General features: G+C 54.3%; 6 protein-coding genes across 6 annotated transcripts; 3 read left to right on the top strand and 3 right to left on the bottom strand.

Moving 5' to 3' along the window:
- Positions 1-26: 26 nt before the first annotated feature.
- Positions 27-822, bottom strand: BBA_05856 (uncharacterized protein; the record flags this gene model as incomplete). The annotated part of the gene is made up of 3 exons (XM_008600953.1): positions 27-305; positions 360-627; positions 698-822. 3 exons carry the CDS (start codon positions 820-822, stop codon positions 27-29), a joined length of 672 nt encoding a protein of 223 aa, XP_008599175.1.
- Positions 823-1,264: 442 nt separating this feature from the next.
- On the bottom strand, positions 1,265-2,242 carry BBA_05855 (C6 zinc finger domain protein; the record flags this gene model as incomplete). The annotated part of the gene is made up of 1 exon (XM_008600952.1): positions 1,265-2,242. The coding sequence occupies one exon, from the start codon at positions 2,240-2,242 to the stop codon at positions 1,265-1,267; it is 978 nt and encodes a 325-aa protein (XP_008599174.1).
- Positions 2,243-3,462: 1,220 nt separating this feature from the next.
- Positions 3,463-6,152, top strand: BBA_05854 (putative phospholipase; the record flags this gene model as incomplete). Its single annotated transcript, XM_008600951.1, has 3 exons — positions 3,463-3,583; positions 4,197-4,745; positions 4,810-6,152. The coding sequence occupies 3 exons, from the start codon at positions 3,463-3,465 to the stop codon at positions 6,150-6,152; spliced, it is 2,013 nt and encodes a 670-aa protein (XP_008599173.1).
- Positions 6,153-6,685: 533 nt separating this feature from the next.
- On the top strand, positions 6,686-7,201 carry BBA_05853 (LysM domain-containing protein; the record flags this gene model as incomplete). Its single annotated transcript, XM_008600950.1, has 1 exon — positions 6,686-7,201. The coding sequence occupies one exon, from the start codon at positions 6,686-6,688 to the stop codon at positions 7,199-7,201; it is 516 nt and encodes a 171-aa protein (XP_008599172.1).
- Positions 7,202-7,751: 550 nt separating this feature from the next.
- BBA_05852 (karyopherin Kap123) lies at positions 7,752-11,302 on the top strand (the record flags this gene model as incomplete). The annotated part of the gene is made up of 3 exons (XM_008600949.1): positions 7,752-7,797; positions 7,859-10,175; positions 10,363-11,302. 3 exons carry the CDS (start codon positions 7,752-7,754, stop codon positions 11,300-11,302), a joined length of 3,303 nt encoding a protein of 1,100 aa, XP_008599171.1.
- A 540-nt stretch (positions 11,303-11,842) lies between these two features.
- On the bottom strand, positions 11,843-15,044 carry BBA_05851 (transmembrane anterior posterior transformation 1; the record flags this gene model as incomplete). The annotated part of the gene is made up of 2 exons (XM_008600948.1): positions 11,843-12,541; positions 12,612-15,044. The coding sequence occupies 2 exons, from the start codon at positions 15,042-15,044 to the stop codon at positions 11,843-11,845; spliced, it is 3,132 nt and encodes a 1,043-aa protein (XP_008599170.1).
- Positions 15,045-15,381: the final 337 nt, after the last annotated feature.

Genomic DNA, 15,381 nt, shown 5'->3' with positions numbered 1-15,381 from the left:
CGCTGAAAGGGGGCGGAAATGATGTGCTAACCTGCGTATCCCGCCCGCTTTACTCCTTGTTCGTCCAGACGCACACAGGCAGCTTCTTCATCAGTTGACTCGGCTTTTTTGCCATTGCGAGCAATCCAGAAGCAACCCAAGAGAGTGAGAGCCGCAGACTGCTCTGGCAAGAAAACAAGCACCACGCGGACAGCAAGAGTGCCTGTGACCGGGTTCAGCGACTTATTCTGAGAGACCAAAGCAACTAGTGTATGCAGAACACGGGTGCCGATGAAAACAAGAGTGGGTGCGACGCCGATAAGGATCTGGCATCACGTTAGCATTCTCGGTCGCACTATATTTGCGTCCAGCCAGCAGACCTTCCGCCCGGCACGGGACGCCTCCGCATGCAGAGTATTGCCTCGTCGAAACCACGAATTCACAGTCCATCCGATGAGAAATTTCCAGCCAATAGTCAGGAGCGCGATCCCAGCCTTACCCATTTTCAACTCAGAAGGTAGCGGGGACGAGCTTTGTAGATCCGGGGTACCGACTGCGAGGATGGTGGTCGCGCCAGCAATGAGGATGTGGAAGGCAAGCATAACAGCCCATTCGAGTTTCGCACCACCCACTTTCCGTAGGGAGTTTCTGCAACGTCGTGGTTAGCTTGCGCAGTGGTTTTTTGACACAGACCGAGAGATGGATGAAGCAAACTTACGAAGAATGGAGAATGCTGGAGGCGCCCAGAATCAAGGGCGACATTTTAAAATTGGTGATTATGGTGGCGGTCTTCTCGCTGAGTTTAGTGGCACCAAGGCAAATCGCCAGCACGTAAAAGACCATGATATATAACCCTCCCAAAATGTCCGGTTGGCCATGTTTCACTAACAAGTTGAGTACCCGGAAGATCATTGCTGTCGTGACTGAGTTGATCTTTGGACGCAGTTGTTGTGCGTGTTTTTGCGTGGATTCTGACTGCAGACGTTTTGACTGCAGACGTTTTGGCTGCAGACAAAAGTCAGTTGAGGAAGTCGCGAGCTCCTGTTTAACGAAACTCAGGATTAGATCGGACTACTTCTTTCCCATTTAGGTAAGTAATACTTGTACTCGGACGCAACTGCGCTCCTTTAGCGGCCCTCGACTGAGGACGCCCCTGATTTCGTCTAAAAGAGCTGACGTGAAGCAAATGAGAATTTGAAGTCCAAGTCTACGTAACTTGATGGAATCTTACATACCTCAAGATCTGCAGTTTTTCTAGAGTTGCTCGTCGTTCAACGGCTCTCTCTCACCTAGCGCGCGGCCTCACCACGCTGAGAGGCCAGGCAAGCTCATGGCGATACTGTGGCGCTAAAAATTCTTCCAAAGCAAGAATTTCTTTCTTGGGGATATCGCCAACCCAGGCAGATGCTTGACAGTGTGCCGCAACTGCAAAAAAGTGCGCAAGAATCACCAGGGCACGCGGCCGGTGCTCGTCCAACAATGCGACGAAGCGTTGCGGAAAGAGCACTGGATAGATGACCAAGCGGCGCGTGATGGCATCCATATGCTCGCCCGCATCAGCAGCGCTTTGGATGGCGCCGATATAACTCACAGTGTCAATGTAGGCAGCATCGTCTTCATCTGAATCTTCCGGTCGCCGAACGAGCAGCGCAGGGAACTGATTTCTGTTCGCCTCGCACAGAATTTTAGAAGGCTCGACAAACGGACCGCTGGTGGCGACAATCTTATTGATGTTGGCCTCTGCATCGCCCCCGAGGAGCTGAAGCGTCACTCGAAAAACTTGCGTGACGCCCTTGCATAGCTGCAGCCACTGCACTGGGGCCGTATAGTCGCCGAATTCACGGTCGCGCAGACTCGCAAAGGCATCCAGCGACAAGACGACCGATGTGAAGCTTGCAGCGTCTGCAACGGCTGTGGTCAAAGTAACAACGACTTTGCGATACTCCTGCAACGTCGCTTCGAGGTACTGAGCGTGGTAAAGTTTGATTTTGTCTAGTGGCGCAATATCTTGACAGCCGGTGCAGAGCATATGCCGCAAAGAGAGTGCCATGATGGCATGTAGGAGAGCATCGTAGCTGATCGCGAGCCTGGGGACGACGACTGTCCAGATCTGGCGGATTCCGGGAAAATATGTTCCGGGCAAAGAAGAACATACGCTGAAGCAGAAGTAATTCATGAGCTGCAGCTCCAAGAGGCGCCGTTCCCTTGTCTCAGATGCCGGCTGGGCCAAAGGCGAGGCCACAGACTGTAGACTAAGCCTCATTGCGGCTGACTGCGGATTCCGTGGTGCTCGATCATAGAGACACTCGTGGTTGTGGGCTTTGCATTTACTCTATTATTCCTGTGAGCGAGTTGGGTACAGCACAGGCGATCCATCGAGCTGCCTTACGCATGCTGGGCGAGTTTCATCGCACTGAGCAGTGTTAGCCGTGCGCTTGGAAGGGAAAAGTATGACCTCTACCTTGACGCGTCTTTGGCGACATAGTTGACAGCCTGTCCTAGATTTTCGATGGTACAATCTGGGTGGCATTTTGTGCTTCTACGAGGCAGAGGCAGTGGCTGCGGTGGATGGCCAAAGCTATCGCTCGAGAATAGCGGCAGAGTCGCAGGAAGAGCCAAAGGAAACGGTATCGCACACATGTGATGCGCTATTCGACGGAGTTTGGTTCGTCTACATGGCAATAACAGAGCCTCAATTTGGCGGATTCATGTCAACTGACTAGCGGCAAGTTCATGGCAGTGGTTAACGATGGCGCTGACTGCACGTGATGAATTCGCAGTGACTGGACGCAAGCGCGGTTCCCGTGCGATTAAAGCCACCAATGACACTGAGACAAAGAATTATCGATTGTTTTTATGCCTGGCTTTCAAGTGATTACAGCACCAGCTGCCGTTAGTGTAGCATTCCCCAACAAGCCCGTACGCGTATTGCAACAGGAAAAAAAAAAAAATTTAGTGTCCGACTGTTCACTGGCACACTGGGGTCTGGTAAGGCTGTGCTCGGCGATTGGGCGGAACCGGCACTAGCGTAGTTGAATTCCGCCCGACAATGATGAGAATGAAATGAGAAATGGGGGGCAGCTGTTGTTATAATAATCTGATTGGGGCTTGATGAGACTTGATGTGCACTGCTGACTGCTGGTCTCACGTCGGCCTTCGGATAGCCGGGCCCTGCCACAATCCCGCTTGGGCACAAACAATGATTCAATGGGCCAATTCAGCCTTCAAGGAGGCTGTGGCAAGTGTGGTTCTGGCTGTGGATTTGCAATAAGACGTCACTGGAGCTCCTTGACTCTCGCACGGAGTACACAAACCAGGGAGCGTACGTGGCCCTGGGATCCGACCCTCCCGATCGTTTCAACGCCGCTATCACTGGTTGACTTGCACTCTGATTGGGGCGTATAGTTTCAGGGTCGCCTGCATAGCGCCACCCGTCCGTCAGCTCCCTTTTTCTTACTGCAGCGACAGACCCTGGGGCCCATCATGCTGCATCCCGGCACGAGTTATGTCGAGACAGCCACATTCATGTGCGACGTCACCAAGGTGGTGAACAAGTCAGTCATGGCACGAGATGCCACTTTTGCGCAGTCAGCCCAGGGATATGGTATCATACATGTTAGAGTTTTCTAGACAGCGTTTCCCGTTGGCGCTGTCAACGGCCCCCGCGGAATTCTCGGACAGGTTCTGCCCAATTTTGACCAGAAAGAAGAGTGGGCGGCGCCAATTCAATCCCGCTAACTTTTTAGGGGCATGTTTTTGTGAGTTTGAGATGAATACCGGACCGGACCTGTCGCCTGCGGCCCTATTTGGCTTGGCTGATCAGGCTGTGAAAGTAATCAGAGTCGTGAAAAGCCCGCATTTGGATATCCACGGACCACGGGGCAGAACTGGGCCTCGCATCCAAACGAGCACAGCCCACCCATGCGACGTGCTGCAAGCCTGCAACTAAGTATGATGGAAGTATAATATCCGTCTTGTCCCCTTCGGACCCCTGGCCGTCAGACAAGTCGTAACTCGGCGAGTAAACAAAAGTGGTGGATAGTTTTGACTGATTCGCTGTCGACCGTCTCTGCTATGCGCCAACCACAATTTTTGGTGGCAGCTACGGCTCTGGCATTGGCCAGTCCGTCTTTTGCTGGAGTTGCCGACGCTAACGCTCTAGGTATGATGACTTTGATCCCATATAAATATTCTCACATTTGCTAATAGAACGCCAGCTCTTCGAACTGCAGATCTGACTCCAGAGGATGTTGACTTCTTGGTTCGCCGAGCTACAGCGCAAGCGCCAGACGGATATGCGCCTTCTGAAGTTACTTGTCCCGGCACGAGGCCGTTCATTCGGGATAGCTCCAGTTCGGTCCTGAGCCCAGAAGAAAAGGCATGGCTTCCTATTCGCCGCCAAGAAACAATCACACACATCAAGGATTTCCTCAAGCGTGCAGCCATCCCCAACTTCGACAGCGCCAAGTATTTGGTTAATGTCGACTCCAACTCAACGGCCCTGCCCAACATCGGCATTGCCGTCTCTGGCGGCGGCTACCGTGCAATGCTTAATGGCGCTGGTGCAATTAAGGCTTTTGACAGTCGTTCAACCGGCAGTACGGATAAAGGCAACCTCGGCGGTTTGCTGCAAAGTGCCACCTACCTTTCCGGCCTGTCCGGAGGCGGCTGGCTTGTAGGGAGCATTTTCACCAACAACTTTACCACTGTCCAGGATGCCGTCGCCTCCAAAGACATCTGGCAATTTGGTGAATCAATTCTTGAGGGTTAGTCTACTTAAGTAACCATGCTGAAAAAATCAGCTATATGCTAACGCAGGTTTGGTCAAAGGTCCCGAGAATATTGGCATAGTAGACTACTACTCTACCATCATCGACGAACTGGAAAAGAAGCGCGACGCAGGCTTTAATCGTTCCATTACCGACATTTGGGGCCGTATGTTGTCATTTCAGCTGGTGAAAGCAAAGCATGGCGGTCCCCGTTATACTTTTTCGTCCATCGCCAATGATACCGAGTTTGCTGCGGGAAGGACGCCACTCCCTATACTGGTTGCCGACAGCAGAGCCCCGGGCGAAAAGAACACCACGATTGAGTCTGTCCTGTTCGAATTCAACCCCTGGGAGCTCGGATCCACGGATCCTGGCATGACTGGCTTCGCGCCGCTCAAGTATACCGGCTCCAAGTTTGACGGTGGAAAGCTATCGAGTGATGCCAAATGCATCAATGGCTTTGACAATGTCGGTTACGTTATGGGAACATCTAGCAGTCTGTTCAACCAAATTATTCTTCGCATGAAGAGTGATCCCGCCAAGTATCAGCCCAAAAATATCCCCAAGACTGTCGTGGCTTTCATCACCGACCTTCTTACCACATTGGGCGACCGCAGCGACGACGTCGCAGACTGGACTCCAAACCCCTTCAAGAACTGGAACTCGGGCAAGAATTATGTTGCCAGTTCCGATAGGCTGACTTTGGTCGACGGAGGAGAGGACGGACAGAATGTTCCCTTCCACCCTCACACTGTCCACGAGCGAAGAGTCGACGTTGTCTTTGCCGTGGACTCGAGTGCCGACACGAGCAATTGGCCCGACGGCGCCTCTGCGCTTGCAACATATCAGCGAACCATGAGCAATTCGTCGGCTGGCACGTCTTTCCCTGTCGTCCCCGACAAGAACACATTTATAAACCTTGGGTTGAATACGCGCCCAACTTTCTTTGGTTGTGATACCAGCAAATCGAGCGGCCCAGTACCCCCACTGGTCGTTTACCTGCCCAACTATCCATACGTCTTCCACTCGAACTTATCCACGTTCACGATGAGCATCAATGATACCGAAAGAGACGCCATCATATCAAATGGCTGGGCCGTTGTCACTCAAATGAACAGCACGCGCGACACCAACTGGCCGACTTGCGTCAGCTGCGCCATGCTGTCACGCAGCTTCGACCGCACCAAGACTGAGGTTCCGGCTGCCTGCAAGGATTGTTTTACCTCATACTGTTGGAATGGCACTGTCGACAGCAGCCAACCTGCTACGGCTTACGCACCCAAGATGTGGAGTAACACTACAATCGATGTTGCTTCCAAGAAGGACAGTGCTGGCGCTCGAACCACGAGTGGCTCTGCCACGTTGATTGCATTGGCCATCGCCTCGGCTATGTTGTTGCTCTAATTCGTGTGTGTGCTATCATTGGATAGAGCATTGTGCTGTTCTGTACAAATATTAGACCCTTTTTTTTTTTCGCAGTCAAAAGTTACAATACCCGACAGAATTATAATATTTATAAATGTGCTGGAAACTTGCTTACTGTAAAAGACGCGACTCTGTTAGGTGACTTTGCTCAGTATCCGCACCTTTCCCCCGTCAATCGTGCTCTAGTCATAGCGGACCGGAGCGATGCAATTCTTGGAGCTCATACGAATTTTCAAGATTGCTAAAGTGAAAACAATAATGCCTGGGTAGTGTTCGGCGAATGAGGCTAATAATAGAAGCTGTACTTGTCAAGGGGTGCTGATGACTAAGGTTCATTACTTGGCAGGCTGTGTACGTGGGAACCTTGAAACCCTTAAATCAGGAGGGAATCTGCAGTCACTTTCTCCTCTCTCATAATTCTTTTCTAGCCAAATCGTTGGCTTCTTATCAAATTTTATCAACAACACCGCTCCGAGGTATACTGAGCGTGCTAATTATACCGCATCAACACAATGCCCCGACGATCGAGATACGACGACGATGAAGAGCGTCTCCCTGAGGGCATGACACGTGTCGGCTATGATGCCGACACAGGCGTCTATACTTTCCAAGATTCAGACGGTTCCTATTGGGAGGGCGCTTCTGGCTCACGATATGGCCAGCTGACTCGAGTTGGCCATGAGCTTGCGGGTGAAGACGACGATGCACAGCCATTTTTGCCTAGCAATGCTCACGCTGGCCCAAAGGTATCCTGGAGACACGAACTCATGCCGCTGCTCAACTTTGGAGTCATTATTGGCGTCGCCCTGCTGCTCTTATGGTGGTACCTCCACGTCGCCGCAGGCCCCGATAAAGGCAGCGCGCAGGACTGTCCCAGCGGCACGAAACCCTACACTATCCATCAAGGGGATACATGTTGGGACATTGCGGAAAGCCACAGTGTCGGTGTCGATGACATCTTGACGCTCAACCCCGAACTCGACTGTGACAAGCTGTCGATCGGTTCACAGATCTGCCTCAAGGACTGAATGGCTCGGTATGGGAACCCGACAGTCGGGTTTTGGGGTTTTCTGCAACTCACAATGGTGGGCCATCGACTCGACAGGAAATCTACATGTCTCGACCAAGTTGATGCAGCCCGCCGATATGACTGGCCTACATGCAATGCTTCGACGCGAGACAGCTACCAGGCTATCACGCGGAGCTGTCGAGCTGCCATCAAAAACCGGGTCTGCCTCAGGCCTGTCCCAGATTGACCCAGCCAAGCACAGCGGCCCAGTGAAGTAACCAAGCTTGACCCAGCACGCCGAGGGTAGGTGCTACAAGTACCAAAAGGCGCCTAAATTGCGCAACTGGTACTTCAGGCACAGACCAGCCGCCTTCTCTGCTCCTAGGTACGTCTAAGTAATAGGTAAGGTACCAAAACAGGCGGGGCCGATTATTTATGACCCCTCCTCGAATTTTTTTGGCGACCCTGGCTCAACAGCAAATTTTTTTTCCTTCCTCTTCACACATCTTCTCATTCTCACAAAATTTCACATCTCTCGTAAGGGCTTTGCCAACGAGTGACGAGTGAAAATGGACAAGGATAAGCTTGTTCAGCTGCTGCAGGCCAGCCAAGTCCGTATGTTTTTTCCTCTTCGCGACACCACCTTTCGACTCGTCTCTAACTATGTTTTCTTCAGCCGACACGGAACAGGTCAAGGCCGTTACAGCTGATCTCCAGAAGAACTACTACTCCAAGCCCGAGTCTCTTCTGCTCCTCGTCGAGATTGCCCTTACCCATGGCGATGCTCCCATTCGACAGCTCGCCTCTGTCCAGGCCGCCCGCATCGCTCCCAAACATTGGGACAATGTGCCGGGCGACCAGAAGTCGATGTGCCGCAGTCATCTTCTCGAGGGCTCTCTCAAGGAGACTTCTGCTGCCAATCGTCACTCTCTGGCTCGTCTGATTGCTGACCTTGTCACTCTCGACATGGAAAACAAGCAAGGCGAGGATTTCCTTCAGCAGATCATTCCTCTGAACAACCACGACAACGTCGTGGCTCGCGAAGTTGGCTCTTACCTCATCTACGCCATCTTGGAGAACGACCCCATTCACTTCAGCGATCACACACACCAGCTTCTGCAGCTGTTTCATTCTCGCATCGAAGATCCGGACAGCAAGGATGTCCGTATCAACGTCGTCCGTGGTGTGGGCGCTATTCTGCAAAACATTATTCCTGAGGAGGATCCCAAGGCTGTGGAGGCTGTTGCTAGCTTCATTCCTAGCATGGTCAACATTCTCAAAGCTACTGTCGAGGCCGAGGATGAGGAGAACTATAAGGTTGTCTTTGAAGTTTTCCATAACTTCGTTGCTTTCGACTCTGCTCTCTTTGGTTCGCACCTGCCGGAGCTTCTCCAGTTCATGATGGATCTCGCCGGCAACAAGCAGGCCGAAGACGACGCTCGTTCGCAAGCCGTTGCTTTCCTCATTCAGACCGTTCACTTCCGCCCCCGCAAACTGCAGGCAATGGGCGACGTGCCATCCCGCATGATGGTCGGTGCCATGCACATTGTCGCCGAGCTTGAAGATGATGATGACGACGAGGACATGTCTCCTGCCAGATCTGCCATTGGTCTCGTTGACGAGCTTGCAAACTCGCTTCCCCCTCGACAAGTCATTGTCCCCTTGCTGGAGCAGTTCCCTACTTTTGCAGCCCACCAAGACCCTAGCTACAGAATGTCTGCCATGCTCTCTCTCGGTAACGCCGCTGCCGGGGCTCCCGACTTTATCTCTACTCAGCTTGAGCCTCTTCTACCCGCCATTGTCAGCCTTCTTGTTGATAGTGAGCTGAAAGTTCGCCACGCCGCCCTTGTTGGCCTCATCCACCTTGCCGAGGAGATGGTCGATGAGATGGCCTCTCACCATGAACAAATCCTCTCCGCTGTGCTCAAGAACCTCGAGTCTGCTTCTGATGCTGGCAATGACAAGAAGAATGTTGCCATCATTCGTTGCGCTTGTGGTGCTCTCGACACATTTGGTGATGGTGTTGAGAACAAAGTCATGGCCCAATACGGCCCCAACTTGATTGCTCCCATGGTCAAGCTTCTTAGCCACGACGACTTTGGCGTTCGTGCTGGCGCTGCTTCTGCGATTGGCGCCATCTCCTCTTCCATGGAGGGTGACTTCAAGCCATACTTTGAGGAAGTGATGCAGGCGCTCGGCAAGTTTGTCATGATCAAGGACAGCGAAGAAGAGATGAACCTCCGCAGTGCCACTTGCGACAGTTTGGGCCGCATCGCCACAGCTGTTGGCGCCGAAGCTTTCCAACCATATGTCATGGATCTCATGAAGGCTAGTGAGGAGGCTCTTCACCTTGACAACCCCAGACTCAAGGAGACTAGCTTCATTCTGTGGTCCAGCCTCTCCAAGGTCTACAAGGAGCAATTCGGCCACTTTTTGGATGGCGTGTTCAATGGCCTTTTTGCCTCGCTTGATCTTGAGGAGGAGGAGATTGATCTCCCCGGTGTCGACGCCAGCCAGCTTGGCGAAGGCTCCATCGTCGTCGGCGGCAAGAAGATCAAGGTCAAGACCAACTCTAGCGTGGAAGATGTTGCCATTGCGACTGGGGGTGCTGATGAGGATGAGTGGGATGACCTCGAGGACTTTGAGGACCTTGGTGCCGTCACCGCCGTTGCTCTCGAGCAGGAAATTGCTCTTGACGTCCTCGGTGACGTGATTGCCAACTCTTGCAACAGCAGCAACCTCGAGACATACACCGAAAAGACTATCGAGAAGATTACACCCTTCGCTGAACATACATACGAAGGCTGTCGCAAGTCTGCCGTCTCGACACTTTGGAGAATCTACACTCGCGTCTTCCAGGTCTGGGAGACGGGTGCTGGTATCAAGTGGGAGCCTGGCATGCCCCCCAAGCACACGCCGCCTGCTTCCATTGTCAGCATAGGACAGGCTCTACAGCAAATCACTAACAACCTCTGGGCCGAGGATGGCGAACGGTACGTAATATTCTTCTGTTTTGTTGTCAACTTTTGCATGATGAATACCTTGCGTTATACCCAGCTCACTCAGACGCATATTGCGGTTGCTGAGAAAACGTCTAATCTACTCCTGACTTGCGAATTTATCTACTCCTTTGTCTCTGGCGTTGTGTAACAGGTCATTGCTAATGAAATGTACTTATAGGAGCGTCATTACCGATATAAACCGCAATGTTGCTGCCGCTCTCAAGGCTTGTGGTCCTGCTGTACTCGCCTCCAACTCTGAGATGCTTCAGGAGATTGTTTCTGTTGTCACATTGATCATTACCCGATCGCACCCTTGCCAGCAAGATCTCGGTGATGAGGAAGCTGAGCAGGACATCGATGCTGGCTCATCCGAGTACGACTGGCTTGTTGTCGATACTGCTCTTGATGTCGTCATCGGCCTTGCTACTGCTCTCGGACACTCCTTCGCTGAACTTTGGAAGATCTTTGAGAAGCCTGTTCTCAAGCTTTCCAGCTCCACCGAGGACCTTCATCGCTCTACGGCTGTCGGCACCATTGCCGAGATTCTCAAACACGCCGGCGAGGCCATGACTCCCTTCACTGAGTCTCTTGGCCAAGCTCTGGGTCGTCGTCTCACCGATCCTGACCCTCTGGCTAAATCGAATGCTGCCTACGCCATTGGACTTCTTGTCTTCACTTCTTCCGACACCTCGAAGACTTACCCTCTATACCCTCAGATTTGGGAGAAGCTCGAGCCCCTCATCGCCGTCCGTGAAATGCGTCTCACTGACAATGTTGCTGGTGCGCTGTGTCGCATGATGATGAAGAACCCGGATGCTGGCTTCGTCAGCGAGGCTCTACCTGCTGTCGTCAATGTTCTACCACTTGAGGAGGATTACGAGGAGAATGAGCCAATCTACAAGTGTATTTACAGTCTGTACGAGCAGTCCAACCAAACTGTTCAGCAGCTTACGCCTCAGCTCCTTGCCGTCTTCGAGCGGGTTTTGTCACCTCCTGAGGAGCAGCTCGAGCCCAGCAGCCGCGAGATTCTTCAGCGCGTCGTCGGCATCCTCTACAAGGCCCAGCCGGACTTACTTGCTAACCACCCCGGTTTACTGAAGCTCGCGGGTCTGCAGTAAGCTTCTCTCGACATGAGTGAAGACAATGACATCCATTTGGAAAAGGAACAAGGGTGGCAGCACATTGGGCGTGAATTTAAAGAACATACATAGCATCGTAGGGATCTGGCTTTTGATGATTTGGACCATGAAGCGATGATTGCAATGCACATTTGATGAGCTTGAGGGTAAAAAGGTATACCTTGGGAATAAGAATAATAGAGCGACGACATGAACCCTTTTCGGGCTTAGAAATTGATTTGATATGACACAGACTTTGGCCGTTGATTATGCTTCGTGTATGAACATGACATTCGTTACCAGCACCCGTGTATATGCTATAATGACGATGAGAATACTTGAAATACTTATCAAGTGCAAGAATGGATTGACGCCAAAAAGAATGTCAAGCTACAGTACAAGATGTTGAAAGCGGCAATTGTGTGGACCGCTCGATGCCAAGCAAGACTTGGTAATAACTATATGCAGAGGAAGAATTTCTACGCCCCTAAATTCATGCGGTATACGCTGCGCTTTTGCGGCTGCGCATCCAGCAACCGTCTACCAGATGCGTTTATTGACCATGTCGTAGCGAAAGACGCCGTTATAATCCGGCTCTGGCGGCTTCTTGTCCTCGCCGGGTCGCCTGCCGCCGGGGCCCTTGCCGCCCTTGAGGCCCTCGGTCTTGTCGGCGTGAATCCAGCGCTGGCGGTCGTCGCCGAGCTCGACGTCGCCGTGGCCGCCGACGCGCCTACCCTTTGCGTCGTAGTCGTCACGCTCGATGGCGCCGCGGGCGACGAGCAGCTCCTTGTGCTTCATGGCGGCGTAGCGGGCGCGGCTGTACTTGAGGAGAGCCATGCCGAGGAGCAGCTTGAGGATGAGGAGCACGAGGAAGGCGATGAAGAAGACGACGACCATGGTGAGGGCGGCGACGAGATCGTCCGAGGTCCAGGCGTACCAGGGCCGCTGGTGGTGGTGGGGGTGGTGCGCGCCGCCGAGGGGCGGCGGGCTGCCGTAGGTGGCGCGGCCGAGCGAGTCCCGGATCAGCGCGTCGAAGCGGTTCAGCGCTGCCATCATGGCGGGCGAAGAGGGGCGTGCGGATTCCTCGGCGAGCGATGTCTGCGTGGAGGCGGGCAGCGGCATCGGGAGGTAGGTTGCGAGGAACATGTGGTAGGTCTGGACGGAGGCGCGGATGAAGAGGCACGACAGCGGGATAACAGCGAGGCCGAGACGGCGGGTGAGGGACGGACTGGTAAAGGCCTATCGTTGTGTGTGAGTTCGGGCAAGATCAAGAACTAGTGGGAACAGGTAGGGCAGGGTGGTGGCTTACATGGGTGTAGTAGTCCTTGCAGAGAATGTCGAGCGTGCGCGAGTAAAAGTGCGGCTTAATGTTGTTGAACTTGGTGACGTAGGCATGCTTGATGGTGTCGACCAGCATCTCACTGCCGACGACGATGAGAAACGGCGAGAGTACCTCGCCGGACCACATCCATGACGGTAACGCGGTGAAGCTGTGCGGCAGAATGGACGAGTTGTGCAGCGGCGCGCTGCCGCCGCTCCCGTCAACGTCCGTCTCACCGACGCCGGCGCCAGGCACGGAGAAGCCACCGACCTCGACAATGTTGCGCATGGCGATGATTAGGAGCATGATCCAGAGGTGGAAGCGCTCGACAATATCGGCGCAGGTGAGCTGGAAGAGGTTGTCCTTTTCGAAGCGCTTGAAGACGGTGCTCTTGATCTCGACAAACTGGTTGGAGAGGAGCAGCGTCAGCAGCGCGTTGGAATACGAGTTGACGGCCACGTTGAGCGTGATGACCTGGTAGTAGAGCGCGACCGAGTGCAGGCAGTTGTAGGCGAGGGCGAGCAGGAACATGCCGAGCGGGAGCAGAATCTTGGAGCGGCCCGACGCGTTCCTAGACAGAGTCTCGGTGCTGAAGAGGCACTCGAGAATGTCCTGGCCAATGGCGGAGAGCAGGCGGTCGCCCACCTCGAGAATGTTGAAGATGACATAGAGCTTGATGGCCGACTGCGCACGTATAAAGTGGTACATGCGGCTGGCGTCGAGCTTCATCAGCACAAAGGAGCTGCAGAGAATGACGGCGCCCTGCAGTAGATCGGCCTTGTGGTAGGTGGAGAGGTTGGAGGGTATGGACTTTGTTCGTCGGTGGCGAAAGACGCCTGAATTGGGGCCGGGGCCTTGCTCACGAGTCTGCGCTGAGGTGCGCCGAAGCGTCGTCGCCGTGCCGAGCGGCACGTCGCCTTGCCCATCTGCGCCTACCGCACTGGCAGCTTCGCTTGCTAGACTGATACTCCGCGACCGGTCCCCAGTTGTCGATCCGCTGACCGTACGGCCCCTAGTCGCGCGTCCTCGCCGCCATAGGCGGCCGATGCCGTCCCGGACAAAGCCCAGCAGCCACCTCGTTTCCTTGCAAACAATGTATGCCCACCAGCGTACCAGCACGCCAATGGCCATGAAGAACCGTATCGGCAATATGGTGAATGTGTGGAGCCAGGCGTCGAGACAAGCGAGTGCGCCAAAGTATAACGTTCTCTCGAGGTAGGGCGGGATGAGGAGGACGTTGCGTAGGCGCTCAAACTTGACGGCGCTGGATTCGTACGGGATGTCGCTCGTATGGGAGTGGTAAATGTATAGGGGGCTCGGCCGCTGTGCAGCAAGCTCGAGCTGCAGGTGCGTTGGTAGCGACATGGGCGGCAGTGGAATCATGGGCGGCATCGGTGACGGTGCGCGGCTGCTTTTCGGTCCTCTATGCTCCGTCGCCGCGGCGCACGGCACCGCCGCTGTCGGGGCGGCCCCGATGGCGGGTGAGGGCAGCATGCCGTTTACGCGCTGCTTTTCCGCGCCTGTGTCGTTGTCCATGTGCAGACTGGGTAGCGGCGGACGCTGTGGCACCGACGGCCGGGGCATGACGGCTGAGTACGGCGGAAGGTCAAAGGTCTTGGCCCTGCCTACAGGAGGAGTAGACACTGTACGCGGAGACCCGGATCGCGGTATTTCGGTGCGTGGGTAGCGGGCTTCCGCGCCGCGCCCTTCGTATATACTGAGCCCATTGCCTTGGTTATGCTGATGTTGGTATTGGTGTAGGTGTTGATTTTGGTGTGGGTGGTGGTAGTGATGGTGGCTGCCGTCGCGGGAGGCGCGCAGCTCGGGCTGCGCGAGCAGCGACTGGCGAATAGCTTCTTTTTGCTGCGAAAACTTGCCGTGGTCAAACGACGGACGGGTGCTGGGCGGCGCGGGACCAATCGGTAGCGATTGCGGCGACGACATGAGCTCATGGATTTCCGAGGCGGGCAGGCGCTGGACGTTGTTGTCGACAGAGCCAGCCTTGGCGCTGGAGCTTCCCCTTCGAGACTTTGTCTGCGGCTGTAGCTGCGGCGACGGCAGCGGAGGATGAGGCTCGTCGTCCTGAGGCGGCGGTGTGTGCTGCTGCCGCTGGTTATGCTGCGGTGATTCTGGATTCTCCAGTCGAGGCGTGTCGCTTCGGCCCCGGTCGATACCTCCTCCGTTCGCGAAGCTGCTGCTGTTGGCGCCGTTGAGGAGTTGCTGCTGCTCTGTCCATGTGCGTACCGGGCTGCTGGCTGTCCGTGAGCGCACGTCCATGCCACTAGTGCGCGTCGCCCATAGCTGCGGTGATTCGCCCGTGCGTGTCGTGGGCGTCGGAGCGTCTGTCGATGAGGACGGGGCGCAGGCGGCGGTCAGGTGCGGCGACAGTCGCGGGCTGATTGGGTCAGCGGTTACAGCCATTGCTAGATTCTGGACGGCATTTTCTTCTCAGCAGATAGGGCTCGAAATTGTAAGAATTTCCTTAGCGCGTAGGCGAGAGAGATGCGACAAGGCTGGATGGCGAGAGAGAGGACAAGGCTAGATGGCGTTTGGAAAGTGGCTGATGATGATGCCAGCTGGACGTTTTAGCTTACCTGTCAGCGCAACGGCCCGGTCACCCAAACTTGTCACTCAGATGGCAGGCAGGTTGTGGGGCAGCACAGAGTCTCTGGCGCTGACATCTTCACCATTGGCCTGCTGGAACCGAACACTGTCGCGAGTAGAGGTGAGATGCATTTTATGTCTTTTTTTCTCTTTC

Source organism: Beauveria bassiana (assembly GCF_000280675.1).
Source record: "Beauveria bassiana ARSEF 2860 unplaced genomic scaffold BBA_S00016, whole genome shotgun sequence".
Taxonomy (NCBI): Eukaryota; Fungi; Ascomycota; class Sordariomycetes; order Hypocreales; family Cordycipitaceae; genus Beauveria; species Beauveria bassiana.
Note: the sequence above shows the minus strand (reverse complement) of the source record. Positions and strands in the feature narration are given on the sequence as shown.